This window comes from Panthera onca, chromosome A2 (genome assembly GCF_046562875.1).
Source record: "Panthera onca isolate mPanOnc1 chromosome A2, mPanOnc1 haplotype 2, whole genome shotgun sequence".
In the NCBI taxonomy this organism is placed as follows: Eukaryota; Metazoa; Chordata; class Mammalia; order Carnivora; family Felidae; genus Panthera; species Panthera onca.
This window is the reverse complement of record NC_138340.1, coordinates 91,046,257-91,071,250: the sequence shown is the minus strand read 5'-3', so window position 1 is coordinate 91,071,250 and position 24,994 is coordinate 91,046,257. Positions and strand designations below refer to the sequence as shown.

The following is a 24,994-nucleotide window of genomic DNA, read 5'->3' as shown; positions in this document are numbered from 1 at the left end:
TCATATTCTTCCTTGGTGTCTTGATTTAGAAAGCTCCTTAAGGAAGCTTTCTCTGCCAGCTGAAGCTGGTGGGTGGCCTCCTATGTGTGCCTATAGCACCTCTTGGTGTCCAGATCATAGCATTTATCACCATGACAACCACCATTGGGATATTTATTTGCCAAATGTCTTATATATTCTCTACGCATTTTTCTTGATAAAAACTAGTTGAAGTTAGATATTCTAGTTCCATTTATTAACATCATTTTCACTTTTTATATAAAAAGGAGCTCAAGAGAGATTACATGACTTGCCCAGGAGCACATATTTTGTGGGTGGTGGTAATTAGGGTTTGAGAGCAGAGATGATCTAGGTCAAAGCTCGTCCTCTTAGCCATCGTCTTTCCCCAGACTCTTGATCACTGTATTGCCCTGTCTGGTGGTTGGCTGGTACAGAGCAGTTCTCAAAGGTATTTGTTGAATGGATGTGGCTGAATGTGAGTGAATAAAGCTATTTGTTAAGCCAATTAGCCTTATAACAGAAATGAGTGAAGGATTGTGTAGTACTGCTCTTAAGAAGTCCTTAACAAAAATATCTTTTATGAAATCTATAACCGGTAGATCAGATGTGCACCACACCATACTCTGCTCAGCGTCGCAAATTTTCGAATTGATGGTGGTTCTTAGTCCATCCCTTGTCCTAATCCCTCGACCTAAACGTTGAAAGACCACCTGGAATCTTTGCTTGGACTCTAAATATTATATGGCTACAGCATTCCAACATGGGTTCTCCCTGCACACAGAATTGTCAGAGCTCTCTCTAATCTAGGAGCTGCAGTGTCCAGCGAAGCTAGCGTGATTGCGTTTGTTTCCCAACACTTGTACTGTATATGACTCCAAATGCAGTGACACTATGTCGTCCACATCCAGTTGACTATGCTGTAGCACCCGGGAAAAAGGTTGACACATGAAGCGTTTTCCGTGGCTGCTAACACGCTTAGTCAGCACAATCACTAGCAGGATGAGTGGGCAAGTCAAGGAAGTATCTTCCTTACAAGTATCACGTCCCAACTGTTCTTTAAACGCCACAGGATCCCTATCACAGAACAAAAAAGAGAAATACACAAACAACCCTAAACCAAATTTATCAGTGACCCCCGTTGCGTCCTAGTCGTGCAAAGACTAGGCTGGTTGTTTTTAAGATCTTTTCAGCCAAATGCAAAGCTACCTTCAGAAATGTTTTTTGCCCACGTGGATCGCGCAAACGCTAATTACTAACGGGCTAAGAAACACGCAACCAGGGAGACTGGCCGCACCTCCGGGAATAAACTGGCACCTCTAGAAATAAAGCTCTGCAGCCAATGCGGCGCCACCGCCCGCGGGATTGGCGGCCTCGGCCGTGACGTAGCCTGGGCGGGCCGAGTCGGTTTGCGACAGAGGCCGCGGGTCCCGGCCGGGGAAGCTGAGAAGAGGTATCTGCAGCGCAGTGCTCGGCCCGCGAGCTCGCTCTTCGCCAGCCCGGAGGGCTTCTTTCTCCAACGCGCGACTCGCCGGCGCTGCAGAGCCTCGGCCCCGAAACCCGGCGGGGGTGTGAACCTGAGACCAGCAGACCCCGGCGAGGCCAGGACTCCCCAGCGCGAGGGCGGCAGGGGACGCAGAGGTTTGGCCTGCGGGCGCGGGGCGGGCGCGGGGCGGGCGCGGGGCGGGCGCGGCGCGTTTCCCGGGAGGGTGGCCAATCTGTGCGGGGCCGAGGCGGGATTTTCTCTTCCGCTGGCGCGGTCCGGGCCGACTCTCCTGCTGAGAGAGGAACGGGAGCTGCTGAAAGCGCGACGCTGCGCTGGTAGTTGCAACACTTGAGAGGGGAACCGAGTTGCCCTGCGCGGCTGCGGCCGCGACCTGAAGGTGCACCGGTGCGGGAGAGGTCCGAGGGGCGCTCGGCTCGGGCAACTTCACTTCTTCCGCCGCTCGAGAATTGGAGGGGTGGAGAGGTGCCGGGGGTTTGGAGAAGGGCTTGTAATGAATTCTCAGGACCACCGCCTCCTCGAGCGTGGAGGTATTGGTGCTCACCAGAATACTTAGAAAGGTTGGGAAACTATCGCGTAAAGTAATGGGGTGGTGAGGGGTGGGGATCGTGGGTAGCCCCGGGAGCGCGGGGCCGCCGATTTGCTTTGCAAGCCGCAGCGTCCGGAGGGGTTGAGCGCCGAGATTTGGGGAAGTGGGAGCTGCCCGGGCGGGGCGTCCCGAGGAGACTCGGCCACGCGCTGTTTGTTTCCTTTCACTTCCTGCAGCGGCCGCTCGCTATGAGGAGGGGAGCGGGCCTAGGGCGGAGCGGCCTCGTCCCCCGGGCCTGAGCGCCCACCCGCTGCCGCCGCGGGACGTCCCCAACCCTCCGGGGCTTTCGGCCATGGGCGATCGGTGAATAGGCGGCGTGGGGAGTCGTGGACCTGCCACTTCGGGAGGTAATGCTGGCTCAGTTTTGAGTGGCCCGGGGAGAGCGAAGAAACCCTAAAATGGAGGACTTTACTACCAGGACGTACGGCACCAGTGGCCTGGACAACAGACCTCTGTTCGGAGAGACGTCGGCCAAGGTGAGTGCGGACCCGGATTCCAGGGTAGTGGGTTTGTGTGTCTGTGTGTCTGCGCTCCCGCCCAGGGTCCTGGTTGCGGCCCCGGGAAGCACTTGTGGGTAGAAAGAGCTGTTTCTTTTATCCTGCTTCCCTCTTAAGATGTTTGTCCTGCCACTTGGCTCTTTTTTGGGGGTAGGGTTGGCCCGGAGCTCTGAAAGCAGGGATGGGGGGTGGGTGGAGAAAAGTTCAGGAAGTTCTGGGCTGATAGGGGCCCTTCAGGGGAGTGCGGAAGCCTCTCTCCGTGGGGATCGAGTGCTAATCTCTGAGAGGCTTCAGGTGTGAGACCAAAGCTTTGGTAAGAAAGAACCCTGCAGAGGTGCTTCTGATTAGTATTTATCTAGAGCCATTAAGGGTTTATACTGAGGCAGCCAAGCAAAGAAAAAGAGGCTTGGAATCAGTTTTTGTTTGATGGCATTCCATTCCTGGAAGGGATCAAAGGGTCTCTGGACCTAAACAAGCTATAGTATCTTGTTTTAGCCTTCTGACAAGGATAATGCCTTCTTACAAGCTTTATCATGTGATGCTCAGGGCCAGTAATTGAAGACAGAGCTCTTTTCCTGTCTTCAGCTGTAACTTTGAGTTGTTTTGGCAAGATTAGCCTGTGTTTTTTTGTTTTTGTTTTTTTTTTCCAGCTAGAAAGTGATCTTGGTAACCTTTCACCCCTGAAAAGGACTTTCAGGCCTCTCAGAAAGGAGGGCACATGTGGAGTCCAGAGCTTCTTGGGTTTCTCAGCTTTGGCGGGGGACCTCTAACACCAAGGATTGGAAACTTGTACACCCGGGAGTGTGGGGCGTAGTCCTGAATTTGGGCTGCCAGCCTGCCACAGGACAACTACTTTATTTTTTAAATTCTTTGTGGATGTCCTTTCTTAAAGTATCTTAACAAGAAAATGCTTTAAGCTTGATCTCTAGGAAGATGCACCTTGTTTATTTGGGGGCTTTGCATAATCCCTGCCCACATTGCTTGTGGTTTGAGAAGCATGGTTGTAGTTTATTAGACGTACCTGTTTCTGCTACAGTTATTGACCATTATGTGACAGGCCCTGGGGAATCCAAGGAACATAGGTGAGGGAAATATGTAGACTAATGTGATGCGTTGAATCTGTGCTATGGCGGGGCATAGAGGGGGTATGTTGGGGTACACAGGAGAAACTGGTCACTTTTGTTTGGGAAGCTTTGGCAAGATCTTGGATGGCTTCTCCATTCAGATTTTCTGATAGCCTTGGGCTTTCAGATATAAATGTCCCTAAATTGGGGTTTAACAAGAAGAGGATTTGAGGCCTGGAGAGTGGAGGCAGCAGCTTGCTGCTTGTTGGACCCAGGGCACCTGACTGTCCAGCTGTTCCAAGAGCTAAGAGGTTCACTGTCAGCCTCATGTGCCTTGGTGCACAGATTGGGGTTCTGGGTGATGTAGACTTCTGATCCCCTTTTTAAGCCCCACAGCCCATGAATACTGAGGTGGATGATTTGGTAATGGACTTGATTTATAGAGGCACTGAGAAATATTGATGTTTTCTGACTTGCTTGGGCCTAGATAGTTAATGACTGTAAGTTTCCTATTGCCTGTGATCAAGTTGAAACCATCCAAGAACCTTTCAAAATGTTTACCTGTTGGCTTCATAATTATTTAGTCCAAGAGTATATGGGCCTGGCAAGGCAGCTTTGGGCATTTATGACAGAAGATTTGGCTACTCAGAGACAACATTAAGAATAAGATAATTGGGGCACCTGGGTGGCTCAGTCGGTTAAGCGTCTGGCTTCTGCTCAGGTAACGATCTCCCCGTTGAGAGTTCGAGCCCTGCATCAGGCTCTGTGCTGACAGCTCAGCGCCTGCAGCCTGTTTCAGATTTTCTCTCTCTCTCAAAAATAGATAAACATTAAAAAAAGTTTTTTTAGATAAGATATAATTCCAGATAACAGAATTGCTCCCTTTAGCCCCCTCCATGAGGCTGACAGAATAATTGGACATAGAGAAGTTACACAGAACTGAGAAACAGACCAGTGGTCTGAGGATGGGAGGAAACCTCGTGACTTTTTTTTTTTTTTTTTTCCCAGTCAGCACAAAAGTGTTATTTCTTTTAAGGATAACAATTAAACCATATCCAAGGTCTTAACTTACAGTTAGAAGCCAAAGTGGCATCTATTTTTATTTATTTTAATGTGTATTTTTGAGAGAGAGCGCACGTGCGAGCAGGGGAGGGGCGGAGAGAGGAAGACACAGAATCGGACGCAGGCTCCAGGCTCTGAGCTGTCAGCACAGAGCCCGAATGCAGGGCTCATACTCAGGGACCATGAGATCATGACCTGAGCTCAAGTTGGATGCTTAACCGACTGAGCCACCCAGGTGCCCCCAAAGCGGCTATTGAAAGCATTAGCTATTGAGGTGCAGTACACGCACTCAGGGAAATTGCTTCGCCATCTGAAGCTTACGTCAAACTTTGCTTGGTTGACAGCTGAGCTCTGCTGGTGCCTGGGTGTGGTTGAGGGTAAGAGTATATCTGTGCATCGTATGTCTTACAAGTTGAGATGTCAGGTGTGAAGAGATGGAGATTTGTGTCTTTAAGGACAGCAAATGATTTTATTGGAGGATCTGAGATGGGCAAGGCACAGGAACTGGGTAGGAATGTTGCAGTGGAGCCATTCCCAAGGAGGACAGTCAGTGCCAGAGCAGGCTGGGTTCCTGCAGACCCAGAGAAAAACCTTCATTGGCCCCTACGTGTAGGTTTTCCCTGCTTGCTCTCTTTCAGATGCTAGGAAACTGGACACAAAAGTCACTTAACAGTGAAACTTAATACATTACAACTCCTGAGGAGAAAATCCAGAAAGGGGAAAGCCTACGTCCTGTCATAATCTGATAGAGCCTCTGAGCTTCCAGTAACCATGTTTGCTCTACAGCAACTGACCACATATGGCCTCTCAATTTTAAATCGAGAAAGGACCGGAGAGCTTTAGGTCCAGTCTCTAGCTTTAAGGCAAAGGTGACTGAAAGCCCACAGAGCAGAGCAACGTCTTAAGGGAAGTCGTGTGTCCTCAGTGCCACAGGCACCCTGCTAGGCGTTCCACTTTCCTTTGCTTGGTCACCCAATTCCTTTGTGAGGTGGGCATTGTTACTTTTGGAATTAAGGAAACCAAACACAAAGCAGGCTGCTTGTTCAGTCACGCTACTAGTTCTTGCCTGGTAATGTTTTAACAACTTGCTTTCTTGAGTTGAATAGGATAGTAAGTGGTAAATTATGCAGTCTGTGCTACGTACTTTGTTTTTTATTAAAAATTCTTTTTTAATGTTTATTTTGACAGCACACGCATACAAGTAGGGGAGGGGCAGAGAGGGAGAGAGAGAATCCCAAGCAGGCTCCACGCTGTCAGTGCAGAGCCCGATGTGGGGCTCAAACTCCTGAACCATGAGATTATGACCTGAGCCCGTATCAAGAGTCAGACGCTGATCTGACTGAGCCTCCCAGGAGCCCCTGTGCTACATACTTTGAAAAGCACTATAGACATTCACATACCAGTTTTCCATTCACAGGAAACAGGTGAGTCACAGAGTAAGTGAAAGATACTAGAATCTACTGTAGAACAACTGATACGTAACCCAGTGGGACTCGAGCAGCTCTCTTGGGCAGTCTCTGAAGGAACTTTTGTTTTCACCTGTACGGGATGCACATACTTCATTTACCAAAGTCCAAACTTATTCAAACTTAGAGTTTGGTAAATGAAGTATGTGCATCATGTACAGGGATCCCGTACTCAGAATTCAGCATGATGCTTAGGAATACCCTCTCACATAGAGCCATAGAGGGAAAGGCGAAGTGAAGCAGTTCTGTCATTACCCAAATATTGAAGGGATAATAGACAAAGAAAGAAAGGAACGATGTTTATCTTTTTGGAAAACTGTCATTCCTTTGGAATTACATATTGCTGGGTGGGGTAGCTTTAGAATCCTGGTCAGAATGTTGTTTTCATCTATTTTTATCCATTCCCAAGTTCTGGGATATAGTTAGGTATATTCTCTAGAGTGAAAAATAGCTGTGGCACAGTTACCTGGATGGATATATCTGGGATTTCCAAGCCTATGTTCTAGCTTAGCATTTTCTAAAGGAGCACTAGCCAGTAGAAATAAAGTGTGAGCTGCATATGTGATTTTAAATGTCGTAGTAACCATGCTAAAGTATAAACAGGTAAAATTAATTTTAATACGTCTTATTTAATTTCCTATCAAAAATACACTTGAGGGGAGCCTTGGTGGCTGAGTCGGTTGAGCATCCGACTTCGGCTCAGGTCATGATCTCGCGGTTCGTGAGTTCAAGCCCCGCGTTGGGCTCTGTGATGACAGCTCAGAGCCTGGAGCCTGCTTCCGATTCTGTGTCTCCCTCTCTCTCTCTCTGCCCCTCCCCCACTTGCTCACGCGCACATGCTCTCTCTCTCTCTCTCTCTCTCTCTAAATAAACATAAAAAAGGTTAAAAAAAAAAGTACAGGGGCGCCTGGGTGGCGCAGTCGGTTAAGCGTCCGACTTCAGCCAGGTCACGATCTCGCGGTCCGTGAGTTCGAGCCCCGCGTCAGGCTCTGGGCTGATGGCTCAGAGCCTGGAGCCTGTTTCCGATTCTGTGTCTCCCTCTCTCTCTGTCCCTCCCCCGTTCATGCTATGTCTCTCTCTGTCCCAAAAATAAATAAACGTTGAAAAAAAAAAAAAAAAAAAAAAAAAGTACATTTGAGGGGCGTCTGGGTGGCACAGTTGGTTAAGCTTCTGACTCTTGGTTTCAGCTCAGCTCATGACCTCATGGTTTATGAGTTCAATCTCCATGTCAGGGTCCTTGCTGACAGTGCAGAGCCTGCTTGGGATCTCTGCCCCTCCCCTGCTCACTCTCTTTGTCTCTCTCAAATAAATAAACTTAAGTACGTTTGAATGTACAATCAATATAAAAAGCAGACACATGTTTACATTTCTGGACTAAGCCTTCGAAATCCAGCGTGTATTTTTCACTTTGAGCCCCTGTCAGTTTGTGCTGGACACATTCCGGGTGCTCAGTAACCACAAAGAGCCAGTGCTACGTTATTGGACAGCACAGTTCTGAAGCAGGTGAGTTCTTAGTTACGGTGGTTCCATAATCATTATCACAAAATATTTTTCTTTTCTGTGGGACTTCTCAGAACCTTTAACATGGCAATTTTCTCAGGGACTCTGATTGGAGAGAGTGATAAGTAGTACTTCTGGACTGTTGGTGACGTAGCCTTTTAGGACTGGCACGAGGTGTTATGTATGGAGTTCTTACCTCCCCCATGGGAGCGTTCATGAGACCAGTTTCTACAGGACACCCTTTGGGAAATATTACTGTACAAAGCCTCATCCTTTGCTCCTTCCTTCCTTCCCTCCCTCCCTCCCTCTCTCTGTCCTGAACTAAAACCTGGAGAAATTCCCCCTCTCTTGTGCAGGGCAGTCTTTATTATTATTATTGTTATTATTATTGTTTTTTAAGTTAATTTATTTGGAGAGCACACACACGAGCAGGGTGGGGGTAGAGAGAGAACCCCAAGCAGGCTCCAGGCTGTCATGCTGTCAGCACTGATTTACGGGGCTTGATCTCATGAACCCTGACATCATGACCTGAGCTGAAGTCAAGAGTCCGATGCTTAACAGACTGAGCCACCCAGGAGCCCCTCCAGGGCTGCCTTTAAAAGTATGCCTTAGGACAGCACATAGTTGGGTGTCTTTCTGTGTAATGGAGGGGCGCTATGTTAACCTCAAGCTTGTGAGTCGGTCTTCGTTTGGTTTGCTGGCTACCTTCCCAATCATCTGAAGTCCGTGTGTTCCAGTGCAGATGGGGTGAACCCAGGCCGGGAGGGAGAGGATGGCTGTCTCTGGGGAGAACGGAAACCAGCACCTCCTCGCTGGAGCAAGCGGGAATATACTGGTAGAATATAGTATAAACTGCCTTCTAGACCAGCCTATTCTGTTGATTTGTCACTGATCCCCAAAATAAGTGATTGATTTTCTAAGGGGGTGGTGATGGTGGTTGGATGTTATAGAAGAAAATGAGGGACTTTGGCCAAGGTGCATACATTGAACTCTGATGATCGGGGTGGGGGTGGGGCGCTCTGTGTAGAGGACAAGTTACTGGGCCCTGAGGCTCAGATCTTTGGTTCCAAAGGCAAGAGTTGCGTGTACAAAAAGCATCCTCTGTTCTTTTCCTGTAAACAATACATATAAAATTGTTGGGGGCGGGGGGAAGGTCTTTTTATGACCGGTACTCCAGTTAAAGCAATTCAGACTTGGGGCATGTGGCTTCTGCAAATGATAGTGTAAAATGAGAGTGTTCCTTCGTGTTCTTTTTTTGTGGGAGGGTGGGTTTAAAGGTTGCTGCTTATTTAAGGACAAAGCTACGATTAAGATAGTTGTGTCTGGCTGTCGCCCTTCCCCCTGCCTAGAACCCTAAAGTCTTTCCTCTGAGGGGTGCAGGCTTCTAGTTTCTTTCCTCTTGACACAGCTTCTGGGCAAACTCAGAGCACAACTCCTGTCTTCCTCATGGGAGAGGTCGTAGCCCAAGGGACCAGATCAGCCGTCCCCTTGCCTCTCAGATAGCCTGACAAACCACTTTGAGTTGCGGTTTCTTGTGCTGGAGACAGTTCAGGATGATTCAGGCCATTGCTTTTTTCTTCCCTACCATAATAAATTTGCTCTTTCTCATCCTCAGACCAGAGGACTGGGGATCTCTGGGGGTTGGACTCTGGCAGAGGTAACTTGGGAAGGCTCTCAGAGGATGCTGGTGCATAGAGAGGGCTGAAATCTCTGGGTCTTAACCCAAGAGACACTCCGGGCAGGCTGGCGCCTCTCCACCCACCTCTTTGCTTTTAGCTGTCTCGTGCTATGGGCAAATGCTGTTTACCTTTCCGTAGCATTGTTGCCAAACCCTGAAATCGGATTGGTGGTGTGCAGTAAGCCTGTCTCTGAGTCACTGGGTGTCAAGCAGAGAAAGTTGTAGTAAGAGGAGGGCAGCCCAATAAGAAGACAGGGGAGCATCGCCAAATCTGAGTTGCCCACTGGAAGTTGCCCTATTGAGCCTAGGAACATGATTAGCAGAATATGTGGCAGTCATGGCAGGACGTGGATGGGCCTTGAAACTTCTCAAGGGGGCCTCGAAACTTCTTGAGGTTATCATGTGCTGTGCTCAGAGTCTTGGTGCCAGCCAGAGGGTCCTGGTATGTTACATGTTAACCTGGTGTCTGTTACCGGTTCTGCAAGACAGACATTTCAACTGGTATCCCACTCCTGGTCTCTGTAATTAGCTTCAGGAAAAAGAATGAAAGGACAGAGTTATTAATTGTTGCAAGGTGGCGAAGGAACGTGTCTGTATGCAGCCCCTGAAGTTACTACGAGGGAGAGCCTCTTAAAGGTTTAAGTGAGTAAAGAAACCTGTTCCTGAGGCTCAGCACCCTCTCTTCTCCAAATATCTGAATCCTGTTCCGTTTCCGTCTCCACCTTAGAGCCTTTCTTAAGACCCAGCCTGCACCCATGCTGCCCTTAAAGGAGCCTGGTGGCCAGAGGTGCCCCCTGGAACTTAACTCCTTGTGTTGTCTGGGATTTGTTGAGATTGTGCCTTCCTGACCCGAGTGTAACCTCCTTGAGGTCCAGCTGCCTTAACCTCCAGCTGCCTCATTTCTCCAGCCTCTCTGGCACTGGGTGTAATGCCTTACCCGATTCTTGGAGTTACGTATGCTAAGCCTTAAGTGAACATCGAGCAACATCAGAAGGGTAACCTACATTCTTGGGACATACTGGGTGACAGTAGAAGAGGGGGCTGGTGTTCAGAAACCTGGAACACTGGATACCACAACAGGAAATGGTGCTTCAGGCTCTCATGCAGTTAGAGTCCTCATGTGATCCTCTCCTTGCTGAGCTTCAGCAAAGGGGCAGGTAGGAAACTTCATACAGTATTGCATAAAAACTGTAAACCGAGGTTGGCCTCTAAGAGGGCTGTCTGGTCTGCTGAGTTGTCCTCTCGATAGGTGTGAGTTTTGTAGGTGTGTGGTGGTGGGCTGGGTCTACTGAAATGAGTCCTTTTTTTCGTACGGTCAGTCTATGGGCCATGTATATGTATGATCATACACACACACACACACGCAGCGTTTTAAAGTTTATTTTGAGAAAGTGTGTGCATGAGAGAGAGGGGCAAATGGGGAGAGAGAATCTCAAGCAGGCTCTGCACCGTCAGTGTAGAACCCAGTGCAGGGGGCTCCATCTTATGAACCGTGAGATCACAGCTTGAGCTGAAATCAAGAGTCAGAGACTTAACCAACTGAGCCACGCAGGCGCCCCTCTAATATTTTTTGAACTGCTTTAGGATCCAGTGGGTTGACAAATTTGAGTGTCCCTGTGGGAATGATGGAATGCATTTGAAATTGGGGCTGACTTAGAAATTGGGGCCAGGGTCTGGACCGTCTCCATTCCCACTCATCTCCGAGGACCCAACATGTCATTGGTAAGACACCTCATTAGATGTAGAAATAATACCAATGCCATATTAGCAGCTGTTGACTGGCTCTGGTAAATGTCACTCTGTTCTAGGGGCTTGACGTATATTATCTCTAAATCCTTAGAGCAACTGTACATGTTTGACCACTGTACAAATATGGCAATTTAGGCTTAAAAGTTGAGTGACTCCTCTAAGGACATAGGCTGGCATATGGCAGGAGAATAAATCTGCCTGGTCCATCAGGCACCTCACCTCATAGTGTTGTACTCTGCCTCCTGTGCTGAAGGTCACGGCACATAAAATAAGGCCTTTCCTGTGGGTACCTTTGCCCCTTAAACTTGTGGAGTAGGTTCGTTCTCTATTTTTACTGCTGCTGAATGCCCCTAAGTGGTGCTTTAATAAAATTAATACAGTTCAAGTGCGCATGTCTATGAGAAAGAATCTGGTGGGATGGATATACAAAAGTATTCACAAATGCAAAGTACTTCAAAATACCGATCTGTGAAATAAGGGAAGCACTTAAAGATGTCTATGCATGGTACTTTGTCCAAATGGAGATGGGGGGCCGTTGGTGTTCAGATGTACACGCAGTGGTGGTGGTCGTGGTGCATTTGTGAGAGTTGTGGGTGTCAGGGTGATAAAAGCATGGGCGTGTCTGCGTTCTCATAAATACTGTCTTACGCTGCCTCTGCTCCTGGCATCGTTCAAAGTCCCATGTGTCTTTGGGAAGTCTGAGCGGTAGCACCTATGATCAAGTGCACTATCACCTAGATTTTGCCAGTGAGATAAGGTGTCCCCTGGCTTTCCACCCTTTGGATGCTGTCCCTAGGTTTGCTCCAGATGAAAGTGTGAGGGGTGTTCTACTTAAGAGTATGTAGCTCTGGGGGAACCAAATGAACCCACTGGAAGGTGTGAGATTTCCTGCTTCATCTGGGCCCCAACCTTCCACGTTTTACGTCCTCTCGGTATGTTTATTCCTATAGGGCTGCCTCTTAAGACCTCTGACTGGGCCATTCCCAGAACTTTCCTGACAAGAAGTTTTGCACTGTGATTTGGAAGAAATAAAAGGAAAATCATTTCCGAGAATTGGCCACTTATTTATGGTATTGGAACCCTTACGTTTGAGAAATGCAAGGACTTTTGAAACAGAATTGTAGGATGTGGCTCAAGGGTCTGAATCACTCAGTCTGGTTAACAATGGTAGGAAGTGGTGTCCTTTGGACATTTCATACGTGCTGAATGGATTGTTTGCTCTTTCCCTCATAAAAGAAGATAATCACTGTCTTTAATGACGTGAAGCTCTTGTGGGTTATGGAGGATAAGTTTTGAATTTAAAATGGGGTTGAGGCCTTTATTGAAAGAATGAGCAAAGTGCTGGAAGCCTGTTCTAGGGGCTAGACAAAATTATAGTTGGGGCACCAGATCGGAGGGCTTTTGAGTCTTAGGCCTTGAAGCAAATGTAGGATTTTTGACGGGAGGAGGTGACTGGGAATCCCAAGCAGGAGGTCCAGCTGTGTCAAAGGGGTAGGAGCAGGAAAGTACAGGAAATGGTAAAGGAACTCTGAGCACCACTGTGACAGAGGAAAAGCTGGGCTGGGCAGAGAGCCTTGAATGCTGTACTAGGAAGAATGATTTTCTTCTGGAGGCTATAGGTTGTTGAGTATGAATGTATGTATGTTTGTATTCAGTTATTTTTTAAATTTTTTTTCAACGTTTTTTATTTATTTTTGGGACAGAGAGAGACAGACAGAGCATGAACGGGGGACAGGCAGAGAGAGAGGGAGACACAGAATCTGAAACAGGCTCCAGGCTCCGAGCCATCAGCCCAGAGCCTGACGCGGGGCTCGAACTCACAGACCGTGAGATCGTGACCTGGCTGAAGTCGGACGCTTAACCGACTGCGCCACCCAGGCGCCCCTGTATTCAGTTATTAACTGAGCGCATACTACGTCTGTGGAGGTGTAATATATGTTGGGTAGTTATCTTTTTTCACAGAGCATGTGTGTACCGCACGGAAGATAGAAAGGCATTAAACAAATCATTTTTCTTCTCTCTGTCTTCCTTATTATAAGCTTCAGTCACTCTGCACCTCGCCCCCCCCTTTTATTCATCTAGTACCCAAGCTTACTCCTGCTTCAGGGCCTTTGCACATGCTGCAGTGGCTTGTTTGCAATACCTTTCTGCCAGATCTTTGCCTGTGTCATTCCTTTCCCTTATAAAGGCCCCTGCTCAGTGTCACATCCTCAGGATTCTTTGACCTTTTTTAGAAAATAGCCCCCCATCTCCACCCTGGTCACTCTCCATTGACCCTGTTTGATTTTCTTCCTAATTTCCTAACACTTTGCCTGTAAAATGAATGGAGAATGAATGACCAACATCAAAGTGGGATGCAGTATGGATGGAAGGCTCTTCCGATGTTGGAGGGAATTGAGATTTTTGGGCTGGAGATGGACTCCATGAAGGAGAGATTGAACATAAAGCCGGAAATGGTGATAATTACTTGAGCCAGGAAACGGATGCAGGATCAGAGAAGCTGGTCACCTTTTGATCCTCTTCAGGCTGAAAGGGGTGGAAACAGGAGGAGTTATCTTCCTGTTGTTGGCATCTTATTTATTTATTTAAAAATTTTTTTTAATGTTTATTTATTTTTGAGACAGAGAGAGACAGAGCATGAGCAGGGAAGGGGCAGAGAGAGGGAGACACAGAATGTGAAGCAGGCTCCAGGCTCTGAGCTGTCAGCACAGAGCCTGACACGGGGCTCGAACTCACAGACTGTGAGATCATGACCTGAGCCGAAGTCGGACGCTTAACCGACTGAGCCACCCAGGTGCCCCGGCATCTTATTTTTAAAAGGATGTCTGCTGATGTATAGGCTTCAAGAATGGGATCAGGAAGCTGAGTTGAGACGGATCTGCAAACCGCTTTCTGGAGAGAGACAGCGATAGCTCACTCACAAGGCAGTGGCAATACAGTGAAGGCTCAGCTGAAAACACGAATTTGCAGTAAACTCGGGTAGTGTGTATTTCAGCTAATATTTGGGCATCCAGTATGTGCTGGGTACTGTGGTCAGCAGAGGGAAATGACCACTTCTATCCAGTTCTCTGGCACCTTTATACAGTCAGAAGGTTATTTCCACTCTGGACAGTGGCAGCTTCCCAAGCCACATAGCTTGGTTTTGTCTGAATTACAGAAAGGTTTTCCTGCCAGTGGGGTGATGCAGGCTGGTGCCAGGGTGCCCAGCTTGGAGAGTGAAGCATTGGGCTGGATTGCAGCCATGTGGCCGTGTGTAGTGAGTGGCCCACAGTGTGACAGTGAACAAGGAATACGTGGCCCCTGGGAGACGCACGGGAAACTGGTAGGTAGGGTTAGGACAGTCGAAAGGCTTCACAGCGAGGCTTCGTGCCAGAGCATAGAAGCGGTCGAGGGTTTGGAGGGACTCAGGACTGGGTTTTCAAAGCATGAAGAGCAGATGAACAGATCCACTGGGGAGTTTTCCATGCATTAGAAGCTGCTGACTCCATGGTCCGAAATTGATAGGGGGGCCCTCAAGTTGGAGCTTTGGTATAACTGATGGGGAACGGTCTAGTCAGTGGGTGTACGTAGGGCAGAGTGTTGCAGGAATATAGATTTGGCCGAAGCAGATGCTGAAATAAGTGAACTAACTGGGACGAGGGGAAGAAGTCGACCGGTTATTGCCAGGGACATATATTTTAAAGAGGATGCTTTAGTCCGTTCAGGCTGCCACAGCAAAATACCACAGACTCGGGGATTTTATAAACATCAAACGTTTTTTTTCCTCTTTGTTTTCGAGGCCGGAAGTCCAAGATGAGGTGCAAACACAAGCTACAACCTCACATGGCTGAAAGGGCGAGGGAGATCTCTGGAACCCCCCATCAGGGTACTAATCCCATTCCAGAGGGCTCTACCCTCATGGTCTAATTATGTCCCAAAGACCCAACCTCTTAATATGGTCACATTGGGCATAAGGGTATCAGCCTGAGAAATTGGGGGACATGGACACTCAGCCCGTAGCAGAGGATATTAACTGAAGTTGCTAACTCCACCTGGCCCGTGAAGCAGGGAACACCCTGCACCCTACAGCCCGGCCCAGTGCACTGGGGATGAGTATGAGGGTGACACAGTCTCTCTCGGGGACCGGGTTCAGAGACCGAGGCAGCAGGGGAAATCCAGGGTGTGGGAGAAGTCTGCAGGTCCACGAAGCCATTTGCTCACATGGAACAGGTTTTGGGGGCTCACAGGGATGGCTCACAGGACTTGCAAGTGTGGGTATGAGGACTGATGGGAGAACATTTAGTGGGAGGGAGTGGGTGTGCTGGGATCTCTGGTGTTTGAGGAGCAGGATATTAAGGAGTCACAAAGTTAGAGGTGACACCAAAAATGGAATTCTCAGTCTTTCCCCAGCCCTTGGCCCCTCTTTTCTCCTTCCAGGGAGTGGAAGGGCACGTTTCCATGGCTTTGTCCCTCCAGGGGTTTTCTTTTCTGCAGAGAGCCTCCTGTTTTCCTTCCTCCTACTCCCTGGGAGTGACCACCAGCACTGCCAAAGGACGGACTCCGCAGCAGGGGCTGCTGCTGTGCCTCTGAAACCGGGGCTTGGTCTTGCCCTGGCGGAAAATGCATAACTGGGCTTGTACTCACATAGGGAAACCTAGATAATTCCATGGAACTAATAGGACCTAGCCTGGGAGGCACCAGTGGGCTGTCGGGCCTTTGTGGCTGGCAAAAACCTGACGTTGTGGGCTGTGGAACCAGGCCGTCGCTTGGGTGCAGTGGTGTCCCCGTGCTGCGGCGTGTCCATCCCGGAATGGTGAGGCCACGTGCTCTGCTGCCTGGGAGCTGAGATTTCTGAGGAGCCGGGCCCCCGATGAGTGATGAAAGTGGCCTCTGGTGGTGAGAGACCCTCTAAGCAAAATGCCCTTGGCCGCTTCTCTTGACGATTCTCACCTCAGAGCGCAGGAGGTGTGCCGGGCTGCACGGAAGACAGGCCGCATGCCTCGCCCTAAGCTAACTGCCAGTCCTGATGGAGGATATGGCTCAGAGAGCATATTGCGATGCAGGAAGCATAAATCTGGGCAATGTGATCTTGTGCCAAGACCAGCACATCTCTTCCTGAAGGGCGGTGAGGGGGGAGGTGGGGTGTGCCCGAGGATGGTGGCCAGAAAGGAAGGACAGTGGACTTGCTGTTCGAGTTGAGCTCTGAAGGGTGAGCGGTCAGATGGGGAGTGTGGCACGTCAGCCATCCCACCTCCCACCCTACAGCTCACTCTTTTGAGAACATTACGCCCTTTGTTTATCTTGTGGGTCAACGTGAGACGGTTATGTGTTAAGTAGCGGTGTTTTCTGCATCCGTGTATTTGCAGAGTCCCATGCCACGAACTCTTAGATCCAGAAGTTTGTCTCTTCTAATGATCCAGTGTGCTTAATAATTAGCAAGCCCTTTTAAACCCTATTGCACTTCCCACTTGGTTGTCAGGAGTGCTTAGGGCTAACATTTGAGCTTAAATCAGAAACGTTTTCTTTGCTTCAATTTATAATATGTTCATCATCTATCTTTCCACTTGCCAAACCCCTTTAGAAAATCTGCCTTGATCTTTTTATTGTTACTTAAATGGGTTAGAATTTTACTACAGTAGCCCAAGTCCTGAAATCCATTTTGGAAGTAGACAAAAAATAAGTGGCTCTGGAAATGTTAGCATTCCAAACAGTCTAGAACCAGGATGTTTCCAGGTTGCTGAGGGCAAATGCCAGTTTTTGGTTATTTGGGGAGTTACTGCCAGTTTCCTCCCAGAGCCATCATTAAACACCTGAGCATTTGATATGAGTTTGGGGTTCTCTGTCTTGTATCAGGATGCTGGCTAATGACTGACCAGGCAAGATTGGGGGCTCCTCTGCTTTTTGATTGCTGGGGAGTAGGCCTTCTACTCTGGCCCAAGTGCAGTCTGAAGCTGTTGATTCAGAACCAGAAACTGTTAAAGCAGGAAGGGACCAGATACCAGGTAGCCCAATCCTCTGATACGGTAGACTCAGAGTTAGCCAGTGGCAGAATGGAGAGGAGAACCTTCGTCTCTTTAACTCTTAAAATTTCAGGGTCCACACAGATTAGTTTAAGGATTCCATTTTGCTAAGAGCATTGGATAGACTTGGCCATTACCTGCCTTATGACCTTGACAGATGAATCCCATTGAACCTAGTTACTCATTAGTAAATAGAGATTGTATGTTCCTTACTTTACGGGGTTACCTTCTGCCATCCCAGGTACAAACCATTGGGATGTATGTTCTTCGTGTTCTCCTTCTCCATTTCAAAGTTAGATGAAGACTTAACTGCTTTGGGCCCAGGCTGACTCCAGCCCCTTTTCTCAGCTCTGACAAAGCTGGCTCAACTATTGGCCATGTCCATTTGCCATGCTTTTGTTCTCTCTGGGGTCTTGGTTAAGCTCCTTCTTCATGGGCCACCTTTTCTTTGCTTTTTGTTCATCTGCTAGTCCTCTTTCAGGTTTGACTTTCTCTTAGGTTCTCTCCCTTTCGCCTTAGTGCCCTCTTGAGCTCTGGATGGTATCAACTTGTGGAAGGTAAAGACCATTTTATTTTGCTGTGTTTGCATCTGGAATATAGGAATTTTTTTCATTTTAATGAGATATAATTGAGATGTTTAAATGAATAAATCGCTTACAAGGTTATACATGCAGAATTCCTCACAAAACTATACTCTATTTTCTGTGCTCATGTATACATACATATATTTATATATATGTCATATGCATATAAGCTAAGACTCTGAACTTGTTGCTGAGTCTTTGGCAAGGGTGTCCCAATTCTGTATCCTATCCTCTCTGCAGGTAGGATCAAGGCTGATTCTGATCCTGTCAGGCTTTCTGGGGGAGTGAAAATAAGCAGCAGTACAAGGTCTGAAGAAAGATCTGGGAGGGGAGAAGTTTTGATAGATGGAAATAGGATATTAATAAAACTGGGGAAGAGAGTTTCTTTGAGAAATTATTTCTTTTCATGTACTTTTTTCTGATTTGGTGCATATTATTTTGAAAATTGCCCTTTGAAATGCTGACTATTTATAATTATTTCCTTACAGTGTTTTCTCTTTGGAGACTGGGACCTGGGAGAGCTACTAAAGCCTTGAAAAGTAATCTCTGTGCCAAGTGTCTTGTTGTGTTTGTCTAGACCAGCTGTAGCAACTGTAGGTGTTCTTCCAGTGAGAAGTATCAACAGAATCCACTCTCTTGGCGTTGAATCCTGTCTCCTTCACTTACTGATCTGAGACCTTGGACAAATTGTTTCCCAGAGCCAATTTTGCCACCTGTAAGAGTCCTAATGCCACTTCACCCCAGGATTTGTAGAAGATAGGTACAAGGTCTTGGCATAGTTACCATCCCTTCACTATTACTATTATTTTTCCTCCTGCTCTGGATCCTAATTGGCATCTTGCTGTTTGGACATAAGTGATGCTTCTTGGCTACCTCAGCGGAACCTCTTCCCTGTCTTCTATTGGTAAAACAGCTGTTGTTGTGAGGTAAAACCTCACAGAGCAGACCTTTGTAAACTTTTGCAAATCCTTGGAACTCAGAGCAGATATTCTCAGTACAGACAGGAGTTAAGTTGAACCTTTTTCCCAAGGTAAAGACAATGGGGCTCCCATTAATAGACGGTCTCTACATCTTAGGTTAAGACACACACACACACACACACACACACACACACACACACACACACATATTTGTCTTGCATGTGGAAAGAAGTGATTAGTGATCGTAATTTTCCCCTGGGTCTCTTCGCTCACAGATGGTTGTTGCTGGGCAGGCTTCTCTAGCTATGGGATGAGAAGTGAGGGTGTGGTCAGTTGTTACCTTTGTCCACAGTGTGTGAATTGCAGTGGCCTTGGTCTGCAGAGTGGTCTGTCCTTGATTAGCTCAAACACACCCAGTTTAATGCTTGGCTTTCCTTCACTTTTCCCTCCCAGCTTTGCCTGCCTCTTAACTTTGGATTCTTATCTTTAAATGCAGACAACTTGAAAATGGCTCTGAATTCAGTTGCTTCTCTGTGCTTGTTCCTGTGCCCTTCCATCTGTGAGCTTTTGTTTTCTGGCTGCTCGTGGTCCATATCCTGCTGGTCCTTGCTCAGATGTTACCAGAACACTCATTAACACCACTGATTGCTCAGTTTTGACTTCTCAGAAATAAGACTACTTGGTATTCTCGCTGCCTGAAAATAGTGTTTCTTAATCAGGTCTTAAACTCTTAGGACTTTGTTCTGTAAATCCATATATTATACATGTATTATATATTACTAATATTATTATATATACACTAGTTTTATATATGTATAAAATATTTGAACTTTTTAGTCCCTACAGCTGAAACTTTATTTAGCCAGTGATCTTGATTTGGGAAACATGTTAAAAGTTGCTTTTTACTTGCTGTATGACTTTATGCAAATAATTTAACCACACTCAGTGGACCTAAATTTATATTAACTTATAAAATGAGGATTGAATTACATGAGAAATTAAAAAAAATTTTTTTTTAATGTTGGTTTTTTATTTTTGAGAGACAGCACAAGTTGGGGAGGGGCAGAGAGAGAGAGACAGAGACACACACACAGAATCCGAAGCAGGCTCCAGGCTCTAGGCTCTGAGCTGTTAGCACAGAGCCTGATGGGGCTCATGAGATCATGACCTGAGCCGAAGTCAGATGCTCAACCAACTGAGCCACCCAGGTGCCCTAGAAAAATTTCAAACCATCCGGTGGAATTGATTGGGTGGGCATAGGAATGAAGAGAAGGCTCAATGGGTAGGACCCCAGGCTGCAAATTCAGCCATATGATTCTACTTTTGTTATGTATTGAAGGTTTTTGCTACTAAGTAAGTTGGAAAAGCACTGGACTAGATGTTCTGAGATTGCCTCCAGCCCTGGCATGGTGTGACCTCTGCTAGCAGAAGCATCTCCTTGTAAATGACATTAGAGAAGGACATGTAAGCAGTATCACAAGTAGGTCCAAACTCACGGCACTCAACATCATCTGCAGTCTGGTTCTGATCTCTTCACCACGGCTCTGGGCTGGCCATCCTAGTGGCTCCCGTCCCTTGGCTTCTGTTCAGACTGTTCCCAGCGTGCGTGGAGTATTGATAAGCATCCCTTGCCCATTCAGTCCTTCCCAGCTTTCAGAAGACTGTAGTGTAAAAATGGCCTGTCCTTTCAAGGAACCATTTCTTTCTTTTAAATATTTACTCATCTTTCAGAGGGAGACAGAATATGAGCCGGGGAGGAGCAGAGAGAGAGGGACACACAGAATCCAGAGCAGGCTCCTGGCTCCACGCTGTCAGTACAGAGCCTCATATAGGTCTCGACCTCATGAACTGTGAGATCATGACCTGAGCGGAAGTCGGATGCCCAACTGAGCCTCCCAGGCGCCCCAAGAAACTTCTTCCAACTAGTTGTCCCTGTCTTCCTAAAGTACCTTTTCCACTCTGGTGGCTCAGTACACTTTGCCTTTCTGGCAGTTGTATGTATGTGTCAAGCTCAGAGAGAGGCAGGACCTTGGTGTCTTAATTCTAAGTCACCCCAGTGGCTAGCATTGTACCTTTCTGAAAGTGGATCCATCACAGGGCTAAACAGTTATTTTCTATTTCAGGATCGAATCATCAATTTAGTTGTTGGCAGCTTAACATCCTTATTGATTCTAGTAAGTACCTTTATTTTGTGTCTTCTGCAGGCTCTGAACCAAAGTTATTGAAAACTTGAGTATTGTGGTTACCACTCAAACCCAAAAAATAAAAAACTTAAAAGGGGCCAGTACATGACCATGTGAGGTACTGAAGTCATAGTTAAATTAATGCTTTCAGTTTCATTACTGCTTGAATAAAACTGCAGTTGGTAACAGGAAGAGCTAAATTGATTTCAGCCTTCAGTTGAGTATATGAAATAGCACACAGCAAATAACAAACTGAGTTTGCCTTGTCTAGGAACGTTGTACATAATCCACAACTGCCCCCTTCTACTACCTTAATTTATCACTAAAGCACATTCATTATCCTTTGGTTTAAAAAGATTATTTGGTCATGTAACAGTTCGGCATCCTGTGTAGTACAGCTTGGTGCTATCACTGTAAAATAAAGACAAGCTATATTTTCTGTGGTCTAAAGATGCCACATTTTTATTAAGTCTGCGAATTTTAGTGAAGTTGGTTTCATTGACTTCTTAATAAAAAGAATGGGTATCATGTTTTATCTAGGGTAGAAATAGAACTCCAGTGTATTAGAAACCTGCGTATTCTCCAGAATGTTCAGCAAAAACGGTTTTGGTTTTCATTTTTGTTGAAGTATTCAAAATAACATAACAAAGGTTGAACTTTTTCCAATGTAATCCTTAATCCTGGAATGAGGTTTAAATGCTTTCTAATCTTTTTGTTAAGAGGGTTTTTTGGAGCTTCGCTAGTTTTCTGAGCTGTGATGTTTTCTCCTTTGATGAAAGAGGAAGAGGAAGTGCTAAGAGAAGTAAGACACTGGAACAGATTTACAAATACTTTACTATTAACATACCTGTTGGTAGATACTATATAATAGGACATTGCTTAAACTCCAGTCTAGCCTACTATTGGAATTACTCCTAAGGCCTGACACAGTTTCTCTTCATACAGGTAACGCTGATCAGTGCTTTTGTTTTCCCTCAACTACCTCCAAAACCGCTGAATATATTTTTTGCTGTCTGCATCTCTTTGAGTAGTATTACTGCCTGCATACTTGTGAGTACTACTGAGAACCCTTGAGGGCAGACTGCTGCAGTGCCTACCTAGGACAGATTCCCAGCCTTAGATCTATAAGAAGGGGTGTGTCTAGTTACCCCCTAGTCCTGGCCCCACCAAGAATGTTAAGAATTCTCAGTATTTACTAATTTTAGAGATTTTATTTATCTTTGGAATCAGTTTCCTTTTCCCTTAAATCTCAAAGTTAAGTTCCTATCTAAAGGAAAACTCTTTTCCTTTGAAAGTGAAAAACAAAAAACCCCAACAGGAGGAAGGGGGAAAAAAAAGAGTTAAGACTTGGGTGGCCAAAACTTAAGGTTTAGGTTTAACTTACTTAATTCATCTTCCTTCAAGGGCTACAACATACAGGGTCCAACAGGCTTTGGCAAATGCCAGTACTGCTCTTAAGGGAAGAGATACATAGCACTCTGGATTTATTTCTGATAATTACAAAATTAGTCTATTTTAATCTCTGTGCATATCTCCCCAAATGAAAGTAATTAACCCAAGAATCTCCTGGGAAATCTTAAGCTACAGTTGTATCCTTATCACAAGAATGTACAATTTTACCATAAAGATGCTTTTCTTTTACATAAAGAAACAAAGATGGTGATAGGTCCTCACTTGGATATTGGACAGGTGCTTATTCATTAGTTGGCTTGTTGTTTCATTTCTTTTGAGAAGAGATAGAACCAAAACTATAAATGACACCCTTAAAAACAATAGTTTTGATTCACATGGGGCTTAAATCTTCATAGTGATGTGTTTAATTGACTTCGTTTGCTCGACCCCTATGATCTGAGGGAGACTTGGCCCACACCCTTCCAGAGCCTTTGGAACAAAGCTACCAGAGATGCTCCCCACCCTCCCAGCCTAACGCCCTGGAATGACACACAGGGTCTAGTTTGGTATAAAAGCTCTTATTTTGTATTGGCAATCTGACTCTGCTCTGTGAATTTAAAAGTTACCCTCCTTCCCAGTACCTAAAGAGAGCTGTATTTTTACTCCTATAGAATTAAAACAGATCTACAAGGTACAAATTCTTGGATAGCTGGTCAATAATTGGATGACTATCGGTTTGAACATTACCAAAGGTGAGAAAGCAGGAATAAGCATCATCTTGGGTGTGGACACTCGGTACTACTAGAAAAAAGGGAAACAAAATTACATTCTGGCTGCATTAGTTTTAGGAATGTAGACTAAAAGTAAAGAGGGCCTCATTGAAGGAGAAAAGTTTATATGCATGAAATCTGTCACAGTGGAAAAAAGATTAGTTGAATTAAAATTTTTTAATGCCAGGACCAGTGACTTAATTAAACTTTGATTTAATGCTTCTTTTCTTTTTAGATCTACTGGTATCGACAAGGAGACTTAGAACCGAAATTTAGAAATCTAATTTACTACATCTTATTTTCGATCATCATGTTATGTATATGTGCAAACCTGTACTTCCATGACGTGGGGAAGTGAGGCTGCCAAGGAGAAACACTTATCAGGTCTCTGCGAAGCTGTACACTTGGACTGTAAGAGCTGGGTCAGGTGTGCTGAAGAATCTCCTGTGCAAGTCTGATACATGATTTTCATGTTAATTGTAAATCTAAAATTCCCTCTTGCAGGGGAGACGTATCCTAGATTGCTTTGCTTTTTTCTTTAAGGAGCTGATGTTGCACTGAAACATTCCAAACCTTAAAGCTCAAACAGCACAAGCAATTTTCACTTTTGAAATTAAAATTTTTTATAATGTAGGTGCATGGCGAAAGGCTATGTGACAATCTTGCATTTTAAGACAAATATTCTTTTATTTCTGTTAAACTGAATATACAATTATTGTTCCCTAGGCAACCAACTTTTGCTTATAACTACAATTAAATTTCACATTAACAAAACACAGACGGTGAAAAGACAACTTTGATTGTGAAGATCTAATTACAGTAATAAATAAAATAATTTATACAAGTTTTTTTCTTTTTTTTTTTTTTTTGTGTGTGTGTGTGTGTGACTTTTCTATTGGGGTCATGTTCATTAAAGTCCTAGAGGCTAATTTTGGTTTAACCTTCTCTAATACAGGAATGACTCTTGATTTCTTTCCTTTGCTAACAGAAGCAAATTTTGTGTTTTTAAACTGCCTGAGAGGGAGAAGTTAAGTCGCACCCCACCAGCTAATGCACTAAAGTGAAGGGCAGACTGCAATACCTTCCTCAACTATTTCCTGGGTAATCTGTATAGCAAAACGTGTAAGAAACACGCCTGGTATGGGGTAGGCAACTTTCCTTCCTTTGTCATTTAGTTTAATTTTACTTCAAAGTGCTAACTTTGTAAACCAACAACGGGGGGTTCCGAAGGGGTGAAAAGTCTACTTAGCTTCTGGTGAGCTGTGTTGCTACTCTCTTCCATATTCCCTTTAAAAGTAGTAAAAAACCTGTAGTGAATTTTAATTCTTTTAATGCTTTTCTGTGTACCCAGCCTAAATCAGCTCCCACTGCCAGCAATGGGTAAACCAAAAGCAACCGCCACACAATCGTCTCTTAGGTCTCTGTGTGTGTGTGTGTGTGTATGCTGGTTAACTTTCAGACTAAGGATACTTAACATTTTTGAGGGTCGCTGATAAGCTCCACGCCATGTTGACAGGACTTCTCTGAAATATGAAAAGGCCTGCTTGAGAATGGATAGAGCCATGTCTGATCTTCAGAGATGAATATCACTGCTTTTAAAACAGAGTAGTTAAGCTTTGGTGATTGTAAACTTTTTTTCAGTAGCTGAATGAAATTCCCTGCTGTCAATTAACACTAATCACAGGGATCTATGCAGTTAAGTCCTCCATACTCGAGTCACCTACACACTGTCATAAGACTAGACCTCAGATGATCCATTTAAAGGAGGTAAAAAGTCATAGCAGCAACACTGTATGTGGCTTCAGCACTGTAGCTATTTAAAAGCCATAGGAATGGTAAATTCAGCCTCTTGGGAGTTGCTCCTATTTCTTTGGAGATGTAATTAACAGTGTGGCTTCTTTGCCTGAGGTACCTGTCTCTTAAGAATTACCTAATGACAGTTGACCAAATCTTCAACATCCTTTGAGTCTTCTGAAACAGGACTGCCCAAAGATGATCCAATGATATTTGATTCTTCTCGATGATGTTGGAGTATTGGAT

At 45.7% G+C, this 24,994-nt stretch overlaps 2 protein-coding genes across 10 annotated transcripts in view; one reads left to right on the top strand and one right to left on the bottom strand.

The window, feature by feature from the left end:
- Window positions 1-1,405: 1,405 nt before the first annotated feature.
- TMEM243 (transmembrane protein 243) lies at window positions 1,406-23,802 on the top strand. 4 transcript variants are annotated; one of them, XM_078442511.1, is made up of 5 exons: window positions 1,406-1,638; window positions 2,267-2,566; window positions 20,733-20,783; window positions 21,738-21,842; window positions 23,190-23,802. In XM_078442511.1, the coding sequence occupies exons 2-5, from the start codon at window positions 2,489-2,491 to the stop codon at window positions 23,310-23,312; spliced, it is 357 nt and encodes a 118-aa protein (XP_078298637.1). In that variant the 5' UTR covers window positions 1,406-1,638; window positions 2,267-2,488; the 3' UTR covers window positions 23,313-23,802. The 4 variants fall into 4 exon arrangements, with proteins under 4 accessions (XP_078298637.1, XP_078298638.1, XP_078298636.1 ...); XM_078442512.2 differs by lacking the exon at window positions 1,406-1,638 and adding an exon at window positions 1,738-1,899; XM_078442510.2 differs by lacking the exon at window positions 1,406-1,638 and adding an exon at window positions 1,738-2,031.
- DMTF1 (cyclin D binding myb like transcription factor 1) overlaps window positions 20,308-24,994 on the bottom strand; it is a 50,014-nt gene continuing 45,327 nt past the window's right edge. For 5 of the 6 annotated variants that reach the window (XM_060632380.3, XM_060632379.3, XM_060632382.3 and 2 more), the window contains one exon: window positions 20,308-24,994. In XM_060632380.3, coding sequence (XP_060488363.1) covers window positions 24,885-24,994 — 110 coding nt within the window. In that variant the 3' untranslated portion in view covers window positions 20,308-24,884. The other variant, XM_060632381.3, reaches the window with a different exon arrangement.